The sequence below is a fragment of the Phyllobates terribilis genome, unplaced genomic scaffold, assembly GCF_046119375.1.
Source record: "Phyllobates terribilis strain yellow unplaced genomic scaffold, ASM4611937v1 Scaffold_2__4_contigs__length_985480577, whole genome shotgun sequence".
Classification (NCBI taxonomy): Eukaryota; Metazoa; Chordata; class Amphibia; order Anura; family Dendrobatidae; genus Phyllobates; species Phyllobates terribilis.
This window is the reverse complement of record NW_027362762.1, coordinates 386,840,281-386,855,094: the sequence shown is the minus strand read 5'-3', so window position 1 is coordinate 386,855,094 and position 14,814 is coordinate 386,840,281. Positions and strand designations below refer to the sequence as shown.

General features: G+C 46.3%; 1 protein-coding gene across 1 annotated transcript in view; it reads right to left on the bottom strand.

The window, feature by feature from the left end:
- The window catches only part of GCC2 (GRIP and coiled-coil domain containing 2), a 91,281-nt gene that overhangs the window by 34,429 nt on the left and 42,038 nt on the right, over positions 1 to 14,814 (bottom strand). The window contains exons 8-12 of the mRNA XM_073664813.1: positions 6,446 to 6,546; positions 4,910 to 5,008; positions 4,559 to 4,678; positions 1,249 to 1,413; positions 563 to 667 (exon numbers count right to left, since the gene is read on the bottom strand). Of these exons, the coding sequence (XP_073520914.1) occupies positions 563 to 667; positions 1,249 to 1,413; positions 4,559 to 4,678; positions 4,910 to 5,008; positions 6,446 to 6,546 (590 nt within the window). The remainder of the gene's footprint in view (positions 1 to 562; positions 668 to 1,248; positions 1,414 to 4,558; positions 4,679 to 4,909; positions 5,009 to 6,445; positions 6,547 to 14,814) is intronic.

The following is a 14,814-nucleotide window of genomic DNA, read 5'->3' as shown; positions in this document are numbered from 1 at the left end:
CATGTGATGTATGGTTAATAGAAACAGTGCTGCTGGATTTTTATAAAATAATATGAAGCATTTATTTAATCTTCATTAAAATTCCATATGTACGTCAGGGAAAAGTGGTCACAAATGAGGAGTTTCGACCACTAAACAGTCTTAGTCATATCAAAATATATATGGATTTGACTAAGACCGTTTTGATAGTCGAAATGCATCAATGAAAATTAAATAAAGGATTCTTATTATTTTATATAAATTCGGCAGCACTTTTTCTATTTTCATATTCACTTGCTGAAGCTGACAAGTTTTCTCTGCGGATTTTAAGACAGTTGAGTGCATATATTGAATTGGTATTGGGGAGGATATTTTTTTCCAAATTTTTGCACTTTATGTGATGTACAGTGAGTCAATATAGGAAAGGTTCTCCCGCCAAATACAGCAGCTCTTACTGCAGGTAAGTATAAAACTAGTAATGTATTACACTTGTTAGAGATAACGTAAAACTGGGAAATGGAGCTCAAAGGTGAACGCAGTGCAAGAAGTACTATACAATAAACTACTCTACCGTCAGACTTACCTTTTTGACAAGTTCAAAGTCTTGTGTGACTTTCTGAAGCAGCTTTCTTTCTTTCTGTAGCAGCGCTTGAAGCTCCTCAATCTGTTTTAGGGCACAGTTTTGATCCTGAAAATAAAGAGAAAAATATTCCTAAGCATCACTGTATAATCAATGATGAGCAATCTAGTCTCCAGACATGCCGATATTAGCAAATATTAATTCTGGAGCATGATCCTGAACCCTGCATCGTGCTATTCCCTTGTTATACCTCCTCGAAACATATTACTAAGGACTCGCTCACACTGGCGTATATTCTCTCATATGAGAGAATAGGACCGATTATGCTAATAACACTTGGCTCAAACTCTGTCAGAGATTACACTGAGTGTCATCTGAGTGGGCGCCGATCCTCTCTGATGAGACAATCATATCACAGGTGCGGAGAAGATGGACAACTTAATTTCTCCATTGTCTGTGTACACGGATGTCAGACTGCACTCGAATGTCATCCGAGTGTAATCCAATGTTTCACTAGTACCCATAGACTTGTATGGGTGCACATGATCCGAATATCAGGGCCACTCACAGCATGCTGCGGTTATTTTCTCATGTCGTAGTGGCATCTCCATGTAACTATTCATACATATATGCGCCAATGAGAATTTAATTGATTAAGTCATCGCCACCCTTCTATGCATAGCATTTACCTTTACTTTCTGTTCTTTTATTAACCTTTCAGCTTCTAAATCTCTCTCTAATGTGGCCTTGGCTTTCTGAGTATCCAGTATCTGTGCTTCCAGTAACTTGTTGTTGGACTGTACAGTTTCCAAGCGGGTGACTAGGTCTTCATGGATAGAGTTCCTCTTTTCTTGCTGAAATACAATATGCCATTGGTTTAATGTTCTCATGTACATTTTTCTGCCAACTTATTTAATCTACATATACTGTACATGGGGTCTATGTTAATAGTTAATACATTCGCAAAATTGTAATGCTACTTTTTGGGAATCGTTTGTCTAACAAACATTTCAATAACATAAGTTATAGGGTTAGTCACAAAAAAAGGATAAGGGGATAACCTGCTGATCTTTGGGGTCCTACTGGTTCACATGATTGGGGTTTTAGAACCCCAGGATTAGTGCTCAACAGCCATGTCCTGAATGGAGCAGAAATGCATATGTGTGGTTGAAAGCTCTATTTATTGTCTATGGGACTAGCGGAGGGCCGTACTCAGCAGTGCCATAGACAAGGAATGAAAGGACGCCGAGCATGAGCACCTCCGCTCTATTCAGGATGGGGCTGCAAGACCTAATTCTTGGGGCCCTAAAGACCCACTCTACGGATTGCAGGAGGTAACAGCAGTCAGACCCCAGCAATCAGGTAGGTATCCTCTATCTTAAAGATAATAATCCTTTAAAAATAAGTATCGTATTTTTCAGATTATAAAAAGCACTTTTTTCCCCCCAAATTTGGAGGAAAAATGGGAGTGCGTCTTATAATCCGAACTGTAGTGGAGCTTAATCGGCGTTGGTGGAGAGGGGTTCCCAGGGTCACTGCTGCCAGAACTTCTGCCTGAGGCAGGAGTCGGGAGATGGCTGCGGGCCCCATGCTTGTAGTAGGAGGTGTTCGGTGGTGCAGGGGCTCCGCCGACATTTTGTAAAAGCTGGTGCCCCGCACCTTCCATACTAGTCTATGCGGTTAACTCCAGGAAAATGGCCGCTGGAGCCGGCCTATACTCAGATTGAGATCTTGGCTCTGGACATCTCAATTGTGCATGCGTCGCCTCTGGCGGCCATTTTCCTGGAGCCCACCGCATTAGAAAGTAAGGAAAGTGCGGGGCACCGGCTTTTACAAAATGTTGGCGGAGCCCCTGCACCACCGAACACCTCCTACTACAAGCATGGGGCCCACAGCCATCTCCCGACTCCTGCCTCCGAACACCCCGTCCTGCCTCGACCCTGCCACCTAACCCCGCTCCACCAACTCCTCGGCCCCCAGGTAAGCAGATTATAACATGCACCAGTTTATGAAAAAACATTTTTTTCTTATTCTCCTCCCCAAAATTTGGGGTGGGTCTTATAAACTGGTGCATTTTATAATCCGCAAAATATGGTATAATGGCAACTGGTAAATCTGCTCAAGCACAATAACTAAAGAAAATATGAAGCACTATAGATCGAGATATTACAAAACTGTACTAACAGCTATATTACCACATGACGTGCTAATACTATAACATGCATGAGTTATTGATACTGAATGGAAGGATCAGAGCTTATATTAAAGCTGCAAATTCGTCATAGCAAGTAGTAGTAGAACCATGCTCAAATTTTAGTTTTCACTAGTTGCCCCTGGATTCTGTCACGGGCTATCAATTATTGTATATGACAGTATAGGACAGCCTACAATCTGCATATCAGGCACAAAGCAAGGATTGCAGTGTATATTCTGATGACATGGACATCCGGGTTCAGTGTTAGCGGATGATGCAATAAGGCACAGCACTAAGGAATAGTAGTCATCAGTGATGAGCACAAGTATCACACTCGAGCACCCGCTCTACTCTGAGCATACCCGAGCACCCTAGGCAAACTGAAGTAACGAGCCCTTGTGCTCATCGCTAGTCGTCATCCTTCTCCACCTCCAGTATTAAGCAGGAATTTCTGACAACGAGTAACAATATAGGTCTACCTCCAAATGTGGTGAGTGCAGGAATACCTGGCGTACCAATGTCACGTGCATGCAGCTGTCTGTGGTTGGAATATATTCCACTACACAATTACTAGAGTAAAAAAAAAATGTCAAAATGACCATTTTTCTAAAATCTGGATACATGGAACATAGTCTCAGTCTCCTTCTCCACAATACTGTAGTCTTCTCACATATTTGGCTCCTTTTATCCTTTGTAATTGTTAAGATGAGGAGCCACTTCTGCTGCTGAACCCGAAGCTCAGCCACGTATGGCCTGCCAAATGACACAAGATCAGGCTGTCCTGTCCTCAGGTCTGCATGGCTGGATAGCTTCCAACTTATTGCAGTCTATCAGCACAGTCAGAAGATGTCCGTATGTGAAATATTAATCTCTCTGCATGCATTTTCTTATCAAGCTAATGCTCTGGGATATTCATTTTAATAAGATCATTACTGAGCACAAGGACAGTTGTTTTAATCAAATTTATGGGAGACAGAGAGAAATTTATCAGGACTGGCGGCTTATATGCTTCCATCCCCAAAATTTGGTGCATCTTTTGGGCTGTCCAAGCTCCAAATAATGAAATCTACTCCTGCCAGGATAGCTGACTAGTTCTCTTTAAGTTATGGCACATACAACTAGGATTGTCTTTACAAAGTAACTTACCCCAAGCTCTGAAATTTAAGGCCTGTTGCTACCCATGGATGGGCTTTAGGTAAAAATTAGAAACCTGCAGCCTCTGCATTAATAGATAGAAAGGGTCACAAGATTTACCAATGTGACAGCTTCCTCAGCTGTTCATGACTGCAACCGCTGAATTATAGCCGATTATATGCATATGATTATACTATATATAACTATAAAGCACGGGTGTGGAAGTAGATGCAGCCAGGGGTAGCTGAAGAAATGGTATCACATGCCTAAATCACATTTTTCTGCCCGTTCCATCTTACATCCTATATGAGACATGGGCAGTAAGCGGCCTTCAACCGCAGATTAGGGTAAGGTATAAGCACCACAGCTTAAGTGTCTTTGGCCTTTTTGGTAGGTTACTATGTGTTAAAACACAGAGTTTTTGCAAAAATGCATGGTACTGTGTTTTTTTTAATTAAAGCCTTGGTGGATCCAGCAAGAGGAAGAGTAAGTCCTTACTAGATTTCCTATTAATTTGTAATCCACTTTCGGCTTGTTCATACAAAGCTGCGCAATAAACTGCAGCGATATGGTGCGGTTTGTGAAAAGCCTTTCAGGCATCAATAGTGCAGCAGGCTGCAGTGAGCAGTGACGGTAGAGCGCTGAACTATGATCATTAGTGACGGCTTCACCTCTGCAGTGGCCGTTCTCAGCTGACGGGAAAGCTCTTCTACATGCTGCTCTGTGGATTTCACCTTCTCCTTCTCCAATTCCAGCAGCTCCACTTGTTTGTCATACTCTACCAATAGATTCTACAAGAACAGAAGAGCAACATTAACAGTCACAAAAGCAATTTCAGGTTACCAACACACATGAAATGCTATTGAGGAGACATTATCGCATGAGCCAGCTTGTCCTCTTATGGCCTGATAAAAGTAGAGATAGCTGGTAACAGTGGAATATGCAGACCACACGGCTTCTTCTACATCATCACGTGTTTATATCCTATGAATGTGAACGAACGATACTAATATATATTATACCTGATAGCTTTCTGCACCTTGTACAACATCCTTCATGGACGCCGTCAGTTGCTGCTTTTCTGCTCTTACTCGCTCTAACTCTTCTTTTATGGACTGGACCTTAATGGAAATCAGCATAGAAAATGAGACTGGAGTTCATATAGACCTTCTGAAGAAGAACGTTTATATTGCACTGTCCAATTTCTATCAATACGACATTATCAAGGTATTGAATAAAAATACAGCATCTGATCTTGTGATTGGAGTATGACACTATCTTGCCACATGATTAAGAGCTAGTGTAGCTCGAAACGCGTCGACCGTTGCACGAACATGTTTTATACATTTTACCTTTTCATGTTTTAATCTACAAATAATTGTGATGTTTTAATGAATTTTATGGTTGCTGGATTTTCTATTTTTTTCTTCCACTATCTTGCCACATGCCCACAAGAAATGAAGACACTACTGTGACATCTGCCCTTCTCTTGGCTGGCTCTGTCACTCAGACCCATGCTCAGTTGTGCGAGTGGGTGGTAGATGAACCAATTGGACACATCCACTATTACAATTTTTGTCAGGGAGCTGCTGATATAGCATGATGCCATACAATGGATTGATTTGCTTACTAGGAATTGATTATCTTTATTTGTAAAATCATACTTTTAGAACAAACTAATATCAGAATATAAAAACATTACATCTAAAAACAAGTAAAACAGCAGCTGAATAGACTATGTAGATGATCTCATCCGGGCAAGCTCGGAATTATCATATGAGCAACCCTTGGAGCCACGGATAGTGAAAGAATTTGGGCCACCAGCATGAAGAGGGCGCAAGGATGCGACCCAGCTCAAAACCAAGGACCCGAATCATGGAGGTGTTTACACCAGGATTCTAGTATAAAAAACCTTCGAATGCTGCAAAATTTCAGCGCAACTCAGAAGTTCAACAAAAATGTTGAGCCTTTTGGCATTTTCACACTAGTCCTGGTCTGCTTCGACAAAATGGACAGTATGGGCCATGCTAAATGTGCCTGCCTAATTAATCAATAATTATGCCAATTGTGCCAGAAATGTATTCCAGTCCCTAACTGGAGAATATCTCTGGCAGACACACATGGCACTTGTAAGATGCACCTAATTCATTATGCGATTATTCATTATGTGCACTGAGTGCTGTGAGGACTCTGCTGGGCCGGGAAAGGAGAAGGTATGACCACTAATATGTGATTTCCATAGATGCGGTCACGTGCCGACTAGACTGTATGCGGCCTGCAAATGTACTAAGTGAGGCCAGACACAGTCTAGTCGGAATGTGACTGGAAATATGCAATTTGCATACTTCCGGTCAAATGACCGCTTGCTGCTGGCGCCAAATAATCCTGAAAGCGCCCACTCTTAATGAATCGGCCCAGAATAAATAATGAAATATACATTATTAATTACACATAAGCATAGTGTTACTTGAATTAGCAGCAGGCCATTATCCTAAAGAGCAAAAAGTTAGGGAGTCACCCATTATTTGGGTAAATAACAACATTAAAGGATCCTTTACCTCTTTTCTATTAGCATCCAGCTCCTTCTTTGCTTTTACAGCGACTGCTTTAATCTTATTACTCTTCTCATCTTTTTCTTTTGCTTCTCGCTCCAGATTTTCTAGAATTCAAGTAAATAAAGACAAAAATCTTTCTTTTGGTAAATTTGTTAAATGTCCCAAATAATAGTGGTTTCACACGAACAACAAGTGGAGAAATTGTCAACGAAAAGTGAAAGCACCAACTCATCTCAACACCTGTATAATGCATACCATACTGAAATACTAAGTGGATGGGAACAAATAATGGGCACTGAAAAATTACAGCTAAAAGCAGCCCAACTATACAGGCTACACAAAAAGGGTATTGGCCATCACAATGACTCTACAATGTCTAGCACAGTTTTAATAACATGAGGTTGTTTAAAACAAATAACCTTAGAGGTGCTCCTCATTGCAGGCAATCAATGTTCCCATTATAAGGTAGAGGACAGACCCTACCAGAATAAAACTTTACACAAAATTTTTCTTTATCGAATGGTGAACAGAAAATTCTCCCCTACAATTACATTTCCCAGCAATTCCTCAGTTATTCCCTGCCATTTCTTTTCACACTCGGATACTCAAATGAAGCGTCACCAAGGAACAGAGGCTGCAGTCACTGCTGGAACCCCTGCCCCCTGCCTGAAACGAAGCATCATCAATGACGCTCGTTTCAGGGCTGGGCTAGTCCCAAAGCAATGTGACGTCACTTGCAGGGGCAGCGCTGGTCTCTGTACGCTGGGTATTCTGACACCACTCTGTTGCCGGCTCGTTAATACTGATTTGAGCCGACAACAGAGAGAGCGCTGTCACTGTGCACATCGAGCAGGGACTAGTCCAGCCCCTGAAAAGAGTGTCACTGATGATGCTTTGTTTCAGGGAGGGGGCAGGGGCTGCAGTGGTGATTCTGCATGCACTGGGATTCTCAAACAAAGCATCAGCAAAAAAGAAAGTATTAAAAAAAAAAAAAAAAAAACCCAGCTAGATAGTGTAGTTAGGGTAGGATAGGGATTTTTTAATTAAAGCATATTGGGAAATAGTTTAGGTTGTGGCATTAAATAGATATGGATTAAGGAGGAAAATTACTTTGGACTTCAGACCACCTCTTTAAAATCATGCCTTCCTGCCCTACTTGAAGAGCGGTAACAGGGAGAATATGAACGTATATTCCCTCTGCAGCTGCTTGTTTCCAGTTATTGGGGGCGCCACAGGGAGCGGTTACAATCACCGCTCACTAAAACAGTGAGCATGGCCATGATCACTGGCCGGTACTTTGATTGACAGCTGACTCACCAGAGTGTGTGCGCAGATCTGGCTGTCAAAGTACCTGGAAGAAATTACAGTCACACTCACTGTACAGTGCGCGGTGACTTTTACAGCCCGCCCCGATGACTGGAAGAGAGCAGCTGTAGAGAGAATATAACTTCATTTTCTCCGTATTCTTGCTTACAATGAGCCAAACAGGCATGTTTTTAACCCTATGTTGCTTCACATTAACCCTATATCTGCATGTAAATAGCGTTTTTAGACAGGACACAAAGATCTGAATAGTGAGATCTAACCAAAAATGGAGCAGTTAAAGGGGTTGTCTGGTCAAAACCGATAAGTCTGCGGTCACTCTGTGTAACTATAGACTTATCAATCCCCCCAGTGCACGCACTGTGCACTACGGGGATTTGCCGGTTTCAGACCCGGGACCGGAGGGTATGTATGAGTTATACACTGCTCAAAAAAATAAAGGGAACACTTAAACAACAGAATATAACTCCAAGTAAATCAAACTTCTGTGAAATCAAACTGTCCACTTAGGAATCAACACTGATTGACAATCAATTTCACATGCTGTTGTGCAAATGGAATAGACAATAGATGGAAATTATTGGCAATTATCAAGACACCCTCAATAAAGGAGTGGTTCTGCAGGTGGAGACCACAGACCACATCTCAGTACCAATGCTTTCTGGCTGATGTTTTGGTCACTTTTGAATATAGGTTGTGCTTTCACATTCGTGGTAGCATGAGACGGACTCTACAACCCACAGAAGTTGCTCAGGTAGTGCAGCTCATCTAGGATGGCACATCAATGCGAGCTGTGGGAAGAAGGTTTGCTGTGTCTGTCAGCGTAGTGTCCAGAGGCTGGAGGCGCTACCAGGAGACAGGCCAGTACACCAGGAGACGTGGAGGGGGCCGTAGGAGGGCAACAACCCAGCCGCAGGACTGCTACCTCTGCCACAAATGTGCGTGTGTCTGCACAAACGGTTAGAAACTGACTCCATGAGGGAAGTATGAGGGCCCGACGTTCACAGATGGGGGTTGTGCTCACAGCCCAACACCGTGCAGGACGCTATGCATTTGCCACAAAACACCAGGAGTGGCAAAGTCGCCACTGGCGCCCTGTGCTCTTCACAGATGAAAGCAGGTTCATACTGAGCACAAGTGACAGACATGACAGAGTCTGGAAACGCCGTGGAGAGCTATATGCTGCCTGCAATATCCTTCAGCACGACCGGTTTGGCAGTGGGTCAGTAATGGTGTGGGGTGGCATTTCTTTGGAGGGCCGCACAGCCCTCCATGTGCTCTCCAGAGGTAGCCTGACTGTCATTAGGTACCGAGATGAGATCCTCAGACCCCTTGTGAGACCATATGCTGGTGCGGTTGGCCCTGGGTTCCTCCTAATGCAGGACAATGCCAGACCTCATGTGGCTGGAGTGTGTCAGCAGTTCCTGCAAGATGAAGGCACTGAAGCTATGGACTGGCCCGTCCGTTCCCCAGACCTGAATCCCAATGAGCACATCTGGGACATCATGTCTCGCTCCATCCACCAACGTCACGTTGCACCACAGACTGTCCAGGAGTTGGCGGATGCTTTAGTCCAGGTCTGGGAGGAGATCCCACAAGAGACCATCCGCAACCTCATCAGGAGCATGCCCAGGCGTTGTAGGGAGGTCATACTGGCACGTGGAGGCCACACACAATACTGAGACTCATTTTGACTTGTTTTAAGGACATTACATCAAAGTTGGATCAGCCTGTAGTGTGTTTTTCCACTTTAATTTTGGGGGTGACTCCAAATCCAGGCCTCCATTGGTTAATAAATTTGATTTCCATGGATGATTTTTGTGTGATTTTGTTGTCAGCACATTCAACTTTGTACAGAACAAAGTATTCAATGAGAATATTTCATTCATTCAGATCTAGGATGTGTTATTTGAGTGTTCCCTTTATTTTTTTGAGCAGTGTATATACCCCCAGTCAGTGTTCTCCATACAATTGTATGTAGTGAGGCCGCGCACACTAGATGGCTAGGTCACTAGATGGGGTGCGTCCTCAGCTCCATAAAAGTGAATGGAGCGAGGTCGCACCCACTGGCTGGGAGTATGTATAACTCATACATATCCTCCGGTCCCGGGTCAGAAACTGGCGAATCCCCAGAGCGCTCAGTGCGTTCATTGGGGATTCATAAGTCTGCAGTCACTCTGTGTGACTTATCGATTTGGACCGGACAGCCCCTTTAAGCAAGAATTTAACGTGTTGTGCTTTGCAGGGATTCTATGAGGATTTTTGATTCAGGAATAGATATAAGGTTTTATACTACACCTCTAACTTGTGTGAGGCAGTGACCGGGATCGTATACGAGGGATGTTATATATCCCCCAGAATGTGTACAGAGACCTATTATATCCATTGGAGTGCATTGCAGTCACACACACAGCTGCGGCTGCAATGCAGTAATGAAGGTGAGCAATGACCTGGTCAGACTACCTGGCTAAGGCAGATTAAGTAAAACCCGGCAGGGCCTTCATTTCTTGGAGGAGGTCACAGGAGGCAGTGGGGCGGCCTCCTCCCTCCAACCCGGGTTTTCCAGTGGCTCTTGCACTAACTATTAGTGTTGTTCTATGTTGCAACCTGCTAGGAGCACAGCAGGAAAGCTCAGCAGGACTGTGTGTGGCTGAACCACTGCCTAGGAAGGCTCTGCACCTGTCAGGCTCTGAGCGGCCCGGCGCGGCCGTTGTCCCCGGCAACCGTTGTTTATGGACTCATGTCAACCCGGCTGCGAACCGGAGGACTTTCTGTTTACCCGTGAGTTGCTGAATAAAAGCTGTTTATGTTGGACTTGTTTTGGGTCACTGCCTCAGTTACTGCATGGTGTGAACACCGCCGCCTTACATATGGTGGAGAATGCGGGCATTGTGACTAAGGCATACCCCCACCGGCAGCTGCATGGCCACAATCCGGCCGGCCACCTTTCAGCTTAAACCTGTGGATAAAATGGAGGAGCTATTAAGGCAATTGGTCCATACGTAGTGGCAGCAACAGCAAACCAATGAGCTGATCATGCAGCAGCTCACAGCTCTGCGGGAGACGCCGACGGCACCAGCACTGGAACGTCGAGAGGTCCGGGACAAGGTTCGCTCAGCGTTGAGGAAGATGGGACCGGAGGACGACGTGGAAGCCTTCCTTACCATCTACGAACGCACAGCAGAGCAGGAAAACCTACCAGCCGACCAGTGGGCGGAAGTGGTGGCGCCGTTTTTGGTTGGCGATGCCCAGAAGGCCTGTTTCGACCTCAGTCGGGAGGACGCCCGGGACTACCAGAGGCTCAAAGGTGAGATCCTTGCCCGGCTGGGGGTCAATACATACGTGAGGGCTCAGCGTGTGCTTTCGTGGGCCTATGTGGAGACCCGACCTGCCCGGTTTCAGGCTTATGACCTCCTGCAGCTGGTAAAACGGTGGCTCCAACCTGAGACTTTGTCCCCAGCCCAGATAGTGGAGAGGGTGGTGGTTGACCGGCTGGTGAGGACTCTGCCAGTCGCTATCCAACGTTGGGTGGGGAAAGGGGACCCCGGCACCCTCAACCAGGTGGTCAGTTTGGTAGAGCGCTACTCAGGATTTCATTCAAGACTCCACCCCCTCTCGGTTGTCACGTCGATCCCTGCCAACCCAGGAATCGGGAAAGGGGTCGCGTCCCTCTGCTGGGGACAGTCAGCACCGTACCGGTGCTGAAGGGGAACCCCGGAGTGAGAGTGGCAAGAGACCGATTCCCTCCCAAACTGTCATAAGACCTAACAGTACCACCACTCTTAGGTGCTGGCGGTGTCAGGGGCCGGGACATGTGATTGCTAATTGTCCCCTGACTACGGAACCCATGGACTGCGGATATAGCCGCCGTGTCTCAATGTACGCCCAGACAGTCTGCACAGCGAGCCCCGAACCCCGGGACAATGAACTCCAAATATGTCAGGTACTGGTTAATAGGTACCCCACGGAGGCTCTCCTGGACTCAGGGAGCCTCGTGACTCTGGTACATAGGTCGCTGGTGGCAAGAGACAACCCCGGTGGACGACCCGTCAGGGTTGTGTGTATCCATGGGGACCTCCGAGAGTACCCAACTGAGGAGGTAGTCTTGTCCACGCCATGTGGAGACATAAAACATGTGGTGGGAGTGGTAAAAACTCTTCCCTATGGGACTGTGTTGGGGAGAGACTTGCCCCTGTTCTGGACTCTGTGGAAAAACAAAATCCACTCTCCCCCGGTAAAATGTATTGCAGACACTGTACCCGACTAACCTGCCGTAGGGGTGTCCAACCTAGGGACAGAGTGTGACCCCGATAGGTTTCCCTTAGAGGTGTTGGCAGGAGAGGTCGAGGAGACCCCATCGATCCCCGAGCTGAAAGTGTCCCAGGGCACGTTTGGGACAGCTCAGCTACGGGATCCCACCCTGACTCAGGCGCGGGAAAGGGTATTAGAGATAAATGGCGTAGTTCAACAGCCCGGTGCAGATACTGTATTTCCATGCATGGTAATCAACGGTGAGTTACTCTACAGGACAGATAAGATCAGGGACGAGGTTGTAGAACAATTAGTGGCACCTCAGTCGTACCGTCGAGAAATTATGGATATGGCACACTCACACCTGCTGGGTGGACACTTAGGGGTGAAAAAGACGCTAGACCATATCTTACAGCGGTTCTTTTGGCCTGGGGTTTACGCGGAAGTCAATAGGTATTGCGAATCCTGCCCCGAATGTCAGTTGACCTCACCCACTGCAAGCTTCCGTAGCCCATTGGTACCTCTGCCAGTGATAGAGGTGCCTTTTGAACGGATTGCAATGGATTTGGTTGGACCCATTGTAAAATCCGCCCGTGGACACCAACATATACTGGTAGTCGTCGACTATGCCACTCGGTACCCGGAAGCTATACCACTACGCCACACCTCGGCAAAACTGATTGCACGGGAGCTGTTTGCCATGTTCTGTCGCCTTGGACTACCCAAGGAGATCCTGACAGATCAGGGGACCCCCTTTATGTCCAAAGTGACAAGGGACCTATGCAAATTGCTAAAAATTAAACAATTGCGCACCTCGGTGTACCACCCTCAAACCGACGGGCTAGTAGAACGGTTCAATAAAACCCTCAAGTCCATGTTAAAAAAGGTGGTTTCTAAGGATGGAAGGGATTGGGACATGTTGTTACCCTATTTGATGTTCGCCGTCCGTGAGGTACCCCAGGCTTCCACAGGGTTCTCTCCCTTTGAGTTATTGTACGGCAGACACCCTAGGGGGTCTGTTGGACGTAGCCAAAGAGACATGTGAACAAGAGCCAACTCCGCATAGGAGTATAATTGAACACGTGGCTAGTATGCAGGACCGGATCGCGGCGGTCATGCCCATCGTGAAAGAGCATCTGTTAGATGCCCAGGCAGCTCAGAGGCGCACATATAATAAAAGAGCCAGAGTCAGAACTTTTAACAAGGGTGATCGGGTGTTAGTACTGGTACCCACAGCCGAGAGTAAGTTCATGGCCAAGTGGCAAGGACCATATGAGATTCGAGAAAAAGTGGGGGAGGTAAATTACCGGGTGTATCAGCCCGGAAGGAGGAAACCTGAGCAGCTTTACCATGTAAACCTGCTAAAGCCTTGGGAAGATCGAGAGTGTTTAGTTACAGACGTCACCCCGGGCATAACACCAGGGAATTCTCCACCTTCGGCCAGGGAAGCATCCGAGGGGGAGGTCAGGATAAGTGATGCCCTCACTAAACAGCAGCGACGGGAGGCTCGCTCGCTGGTGCAGCACAATACCGACGTGTTCTCAGAGCTACCAGGTAGGACTACGGTTATCCAACATGACATTGTCACCGAACCTGGGGTACGGGTACGAATAAGACCGTACCGGGTACCCGAGGCCCGGAGGCAAGCCATCACGGCTGAGGTAAAACAAATGCTTCAGTTAGGCGTCATAGAGGAATCACGGATTGAGTGGGCTAGCCCCATCGTACTGATTCCAAAACCAGACGGATCATTACGCTTCTGTAATGATTTCCGGAAATTGAATGAAGTGTCAAAGTTCGACCTTTATCCAATGCCCCGGGTGGACGAGCTGATTGAGAGACTGGGGCAGGCCCAGTACTTTACCACGCTCGATCTCACCAAGGGTTACTGGCAGGTACCTCTCACAGATTCGGCGAAGGAAAAGACCGCCTTCGTAACTCCAGAGGGTCTATACCAATATGTGGTCTTACCTTTTGGGTTACATGAGGCCCCGGCTGCATTTCAGAGGTTGATGGACATAGTGCTCAAGCCTCATCAGGAGTACGCGTCCGCGTATCTAGATGATATTATCATCTTTAGCACCAACTGGCATACGCACCTATCACAGGTACAGGCAGTGCTGGATTCTCTCAGAGCCGCAGGGTTAACGGCAAACCCCAAAAAATGTGCGATAGGGCTAGAGGAAGCCCGATATTTGGGGTATGTGATAGGCCGAGGAGCTATCAAGCCCCAAATCAATAAAGTTGAGGCTATAAAAAACTGGCCTAAACCGTCAAGTACAAAACAGGTGAGGGCGTTCCTTGGCATCCTTGGCTATTACCGCCGGTTTATACCTAATTTTGCTGGGCGAACGGCGGCCCTGACCGATCTCTTGAAGGGAAAAAAAAAAATCGGTAATGGTTCGGTGGAACCCTCAGGCAGAAGAAGCTTTTCAAGTCCATGAAGTTGGCCCTGTGTGGACAGCCGGTCCTCATCAGCCCCAACTTCAGTGAAACCTTCATTGTACAGACAGATGCCTCGGAGGTAGGCCTAGGGGCGGTATTGTCACAAAAAGTGAATGGTGAAGAGCACCCGGTCACCTACTTGAGTAGAAAACTTGTCCCGGCAGAGAAAAACTATAGCGTGGTAGAGAAGGAGTGTTTGGCTATTAAGTGGGCCTTGGAATCACTACGTTATTATTTACTCGGGCGTCAGTTCCGCTTGGTGACGGACCACTCACCCTTGGTATGGATGAGGAATGCCAAGGAGAGGAATGCGCGAGTCACCAGGTGGTTCCTGTATCTGCAAAATTTCAGTT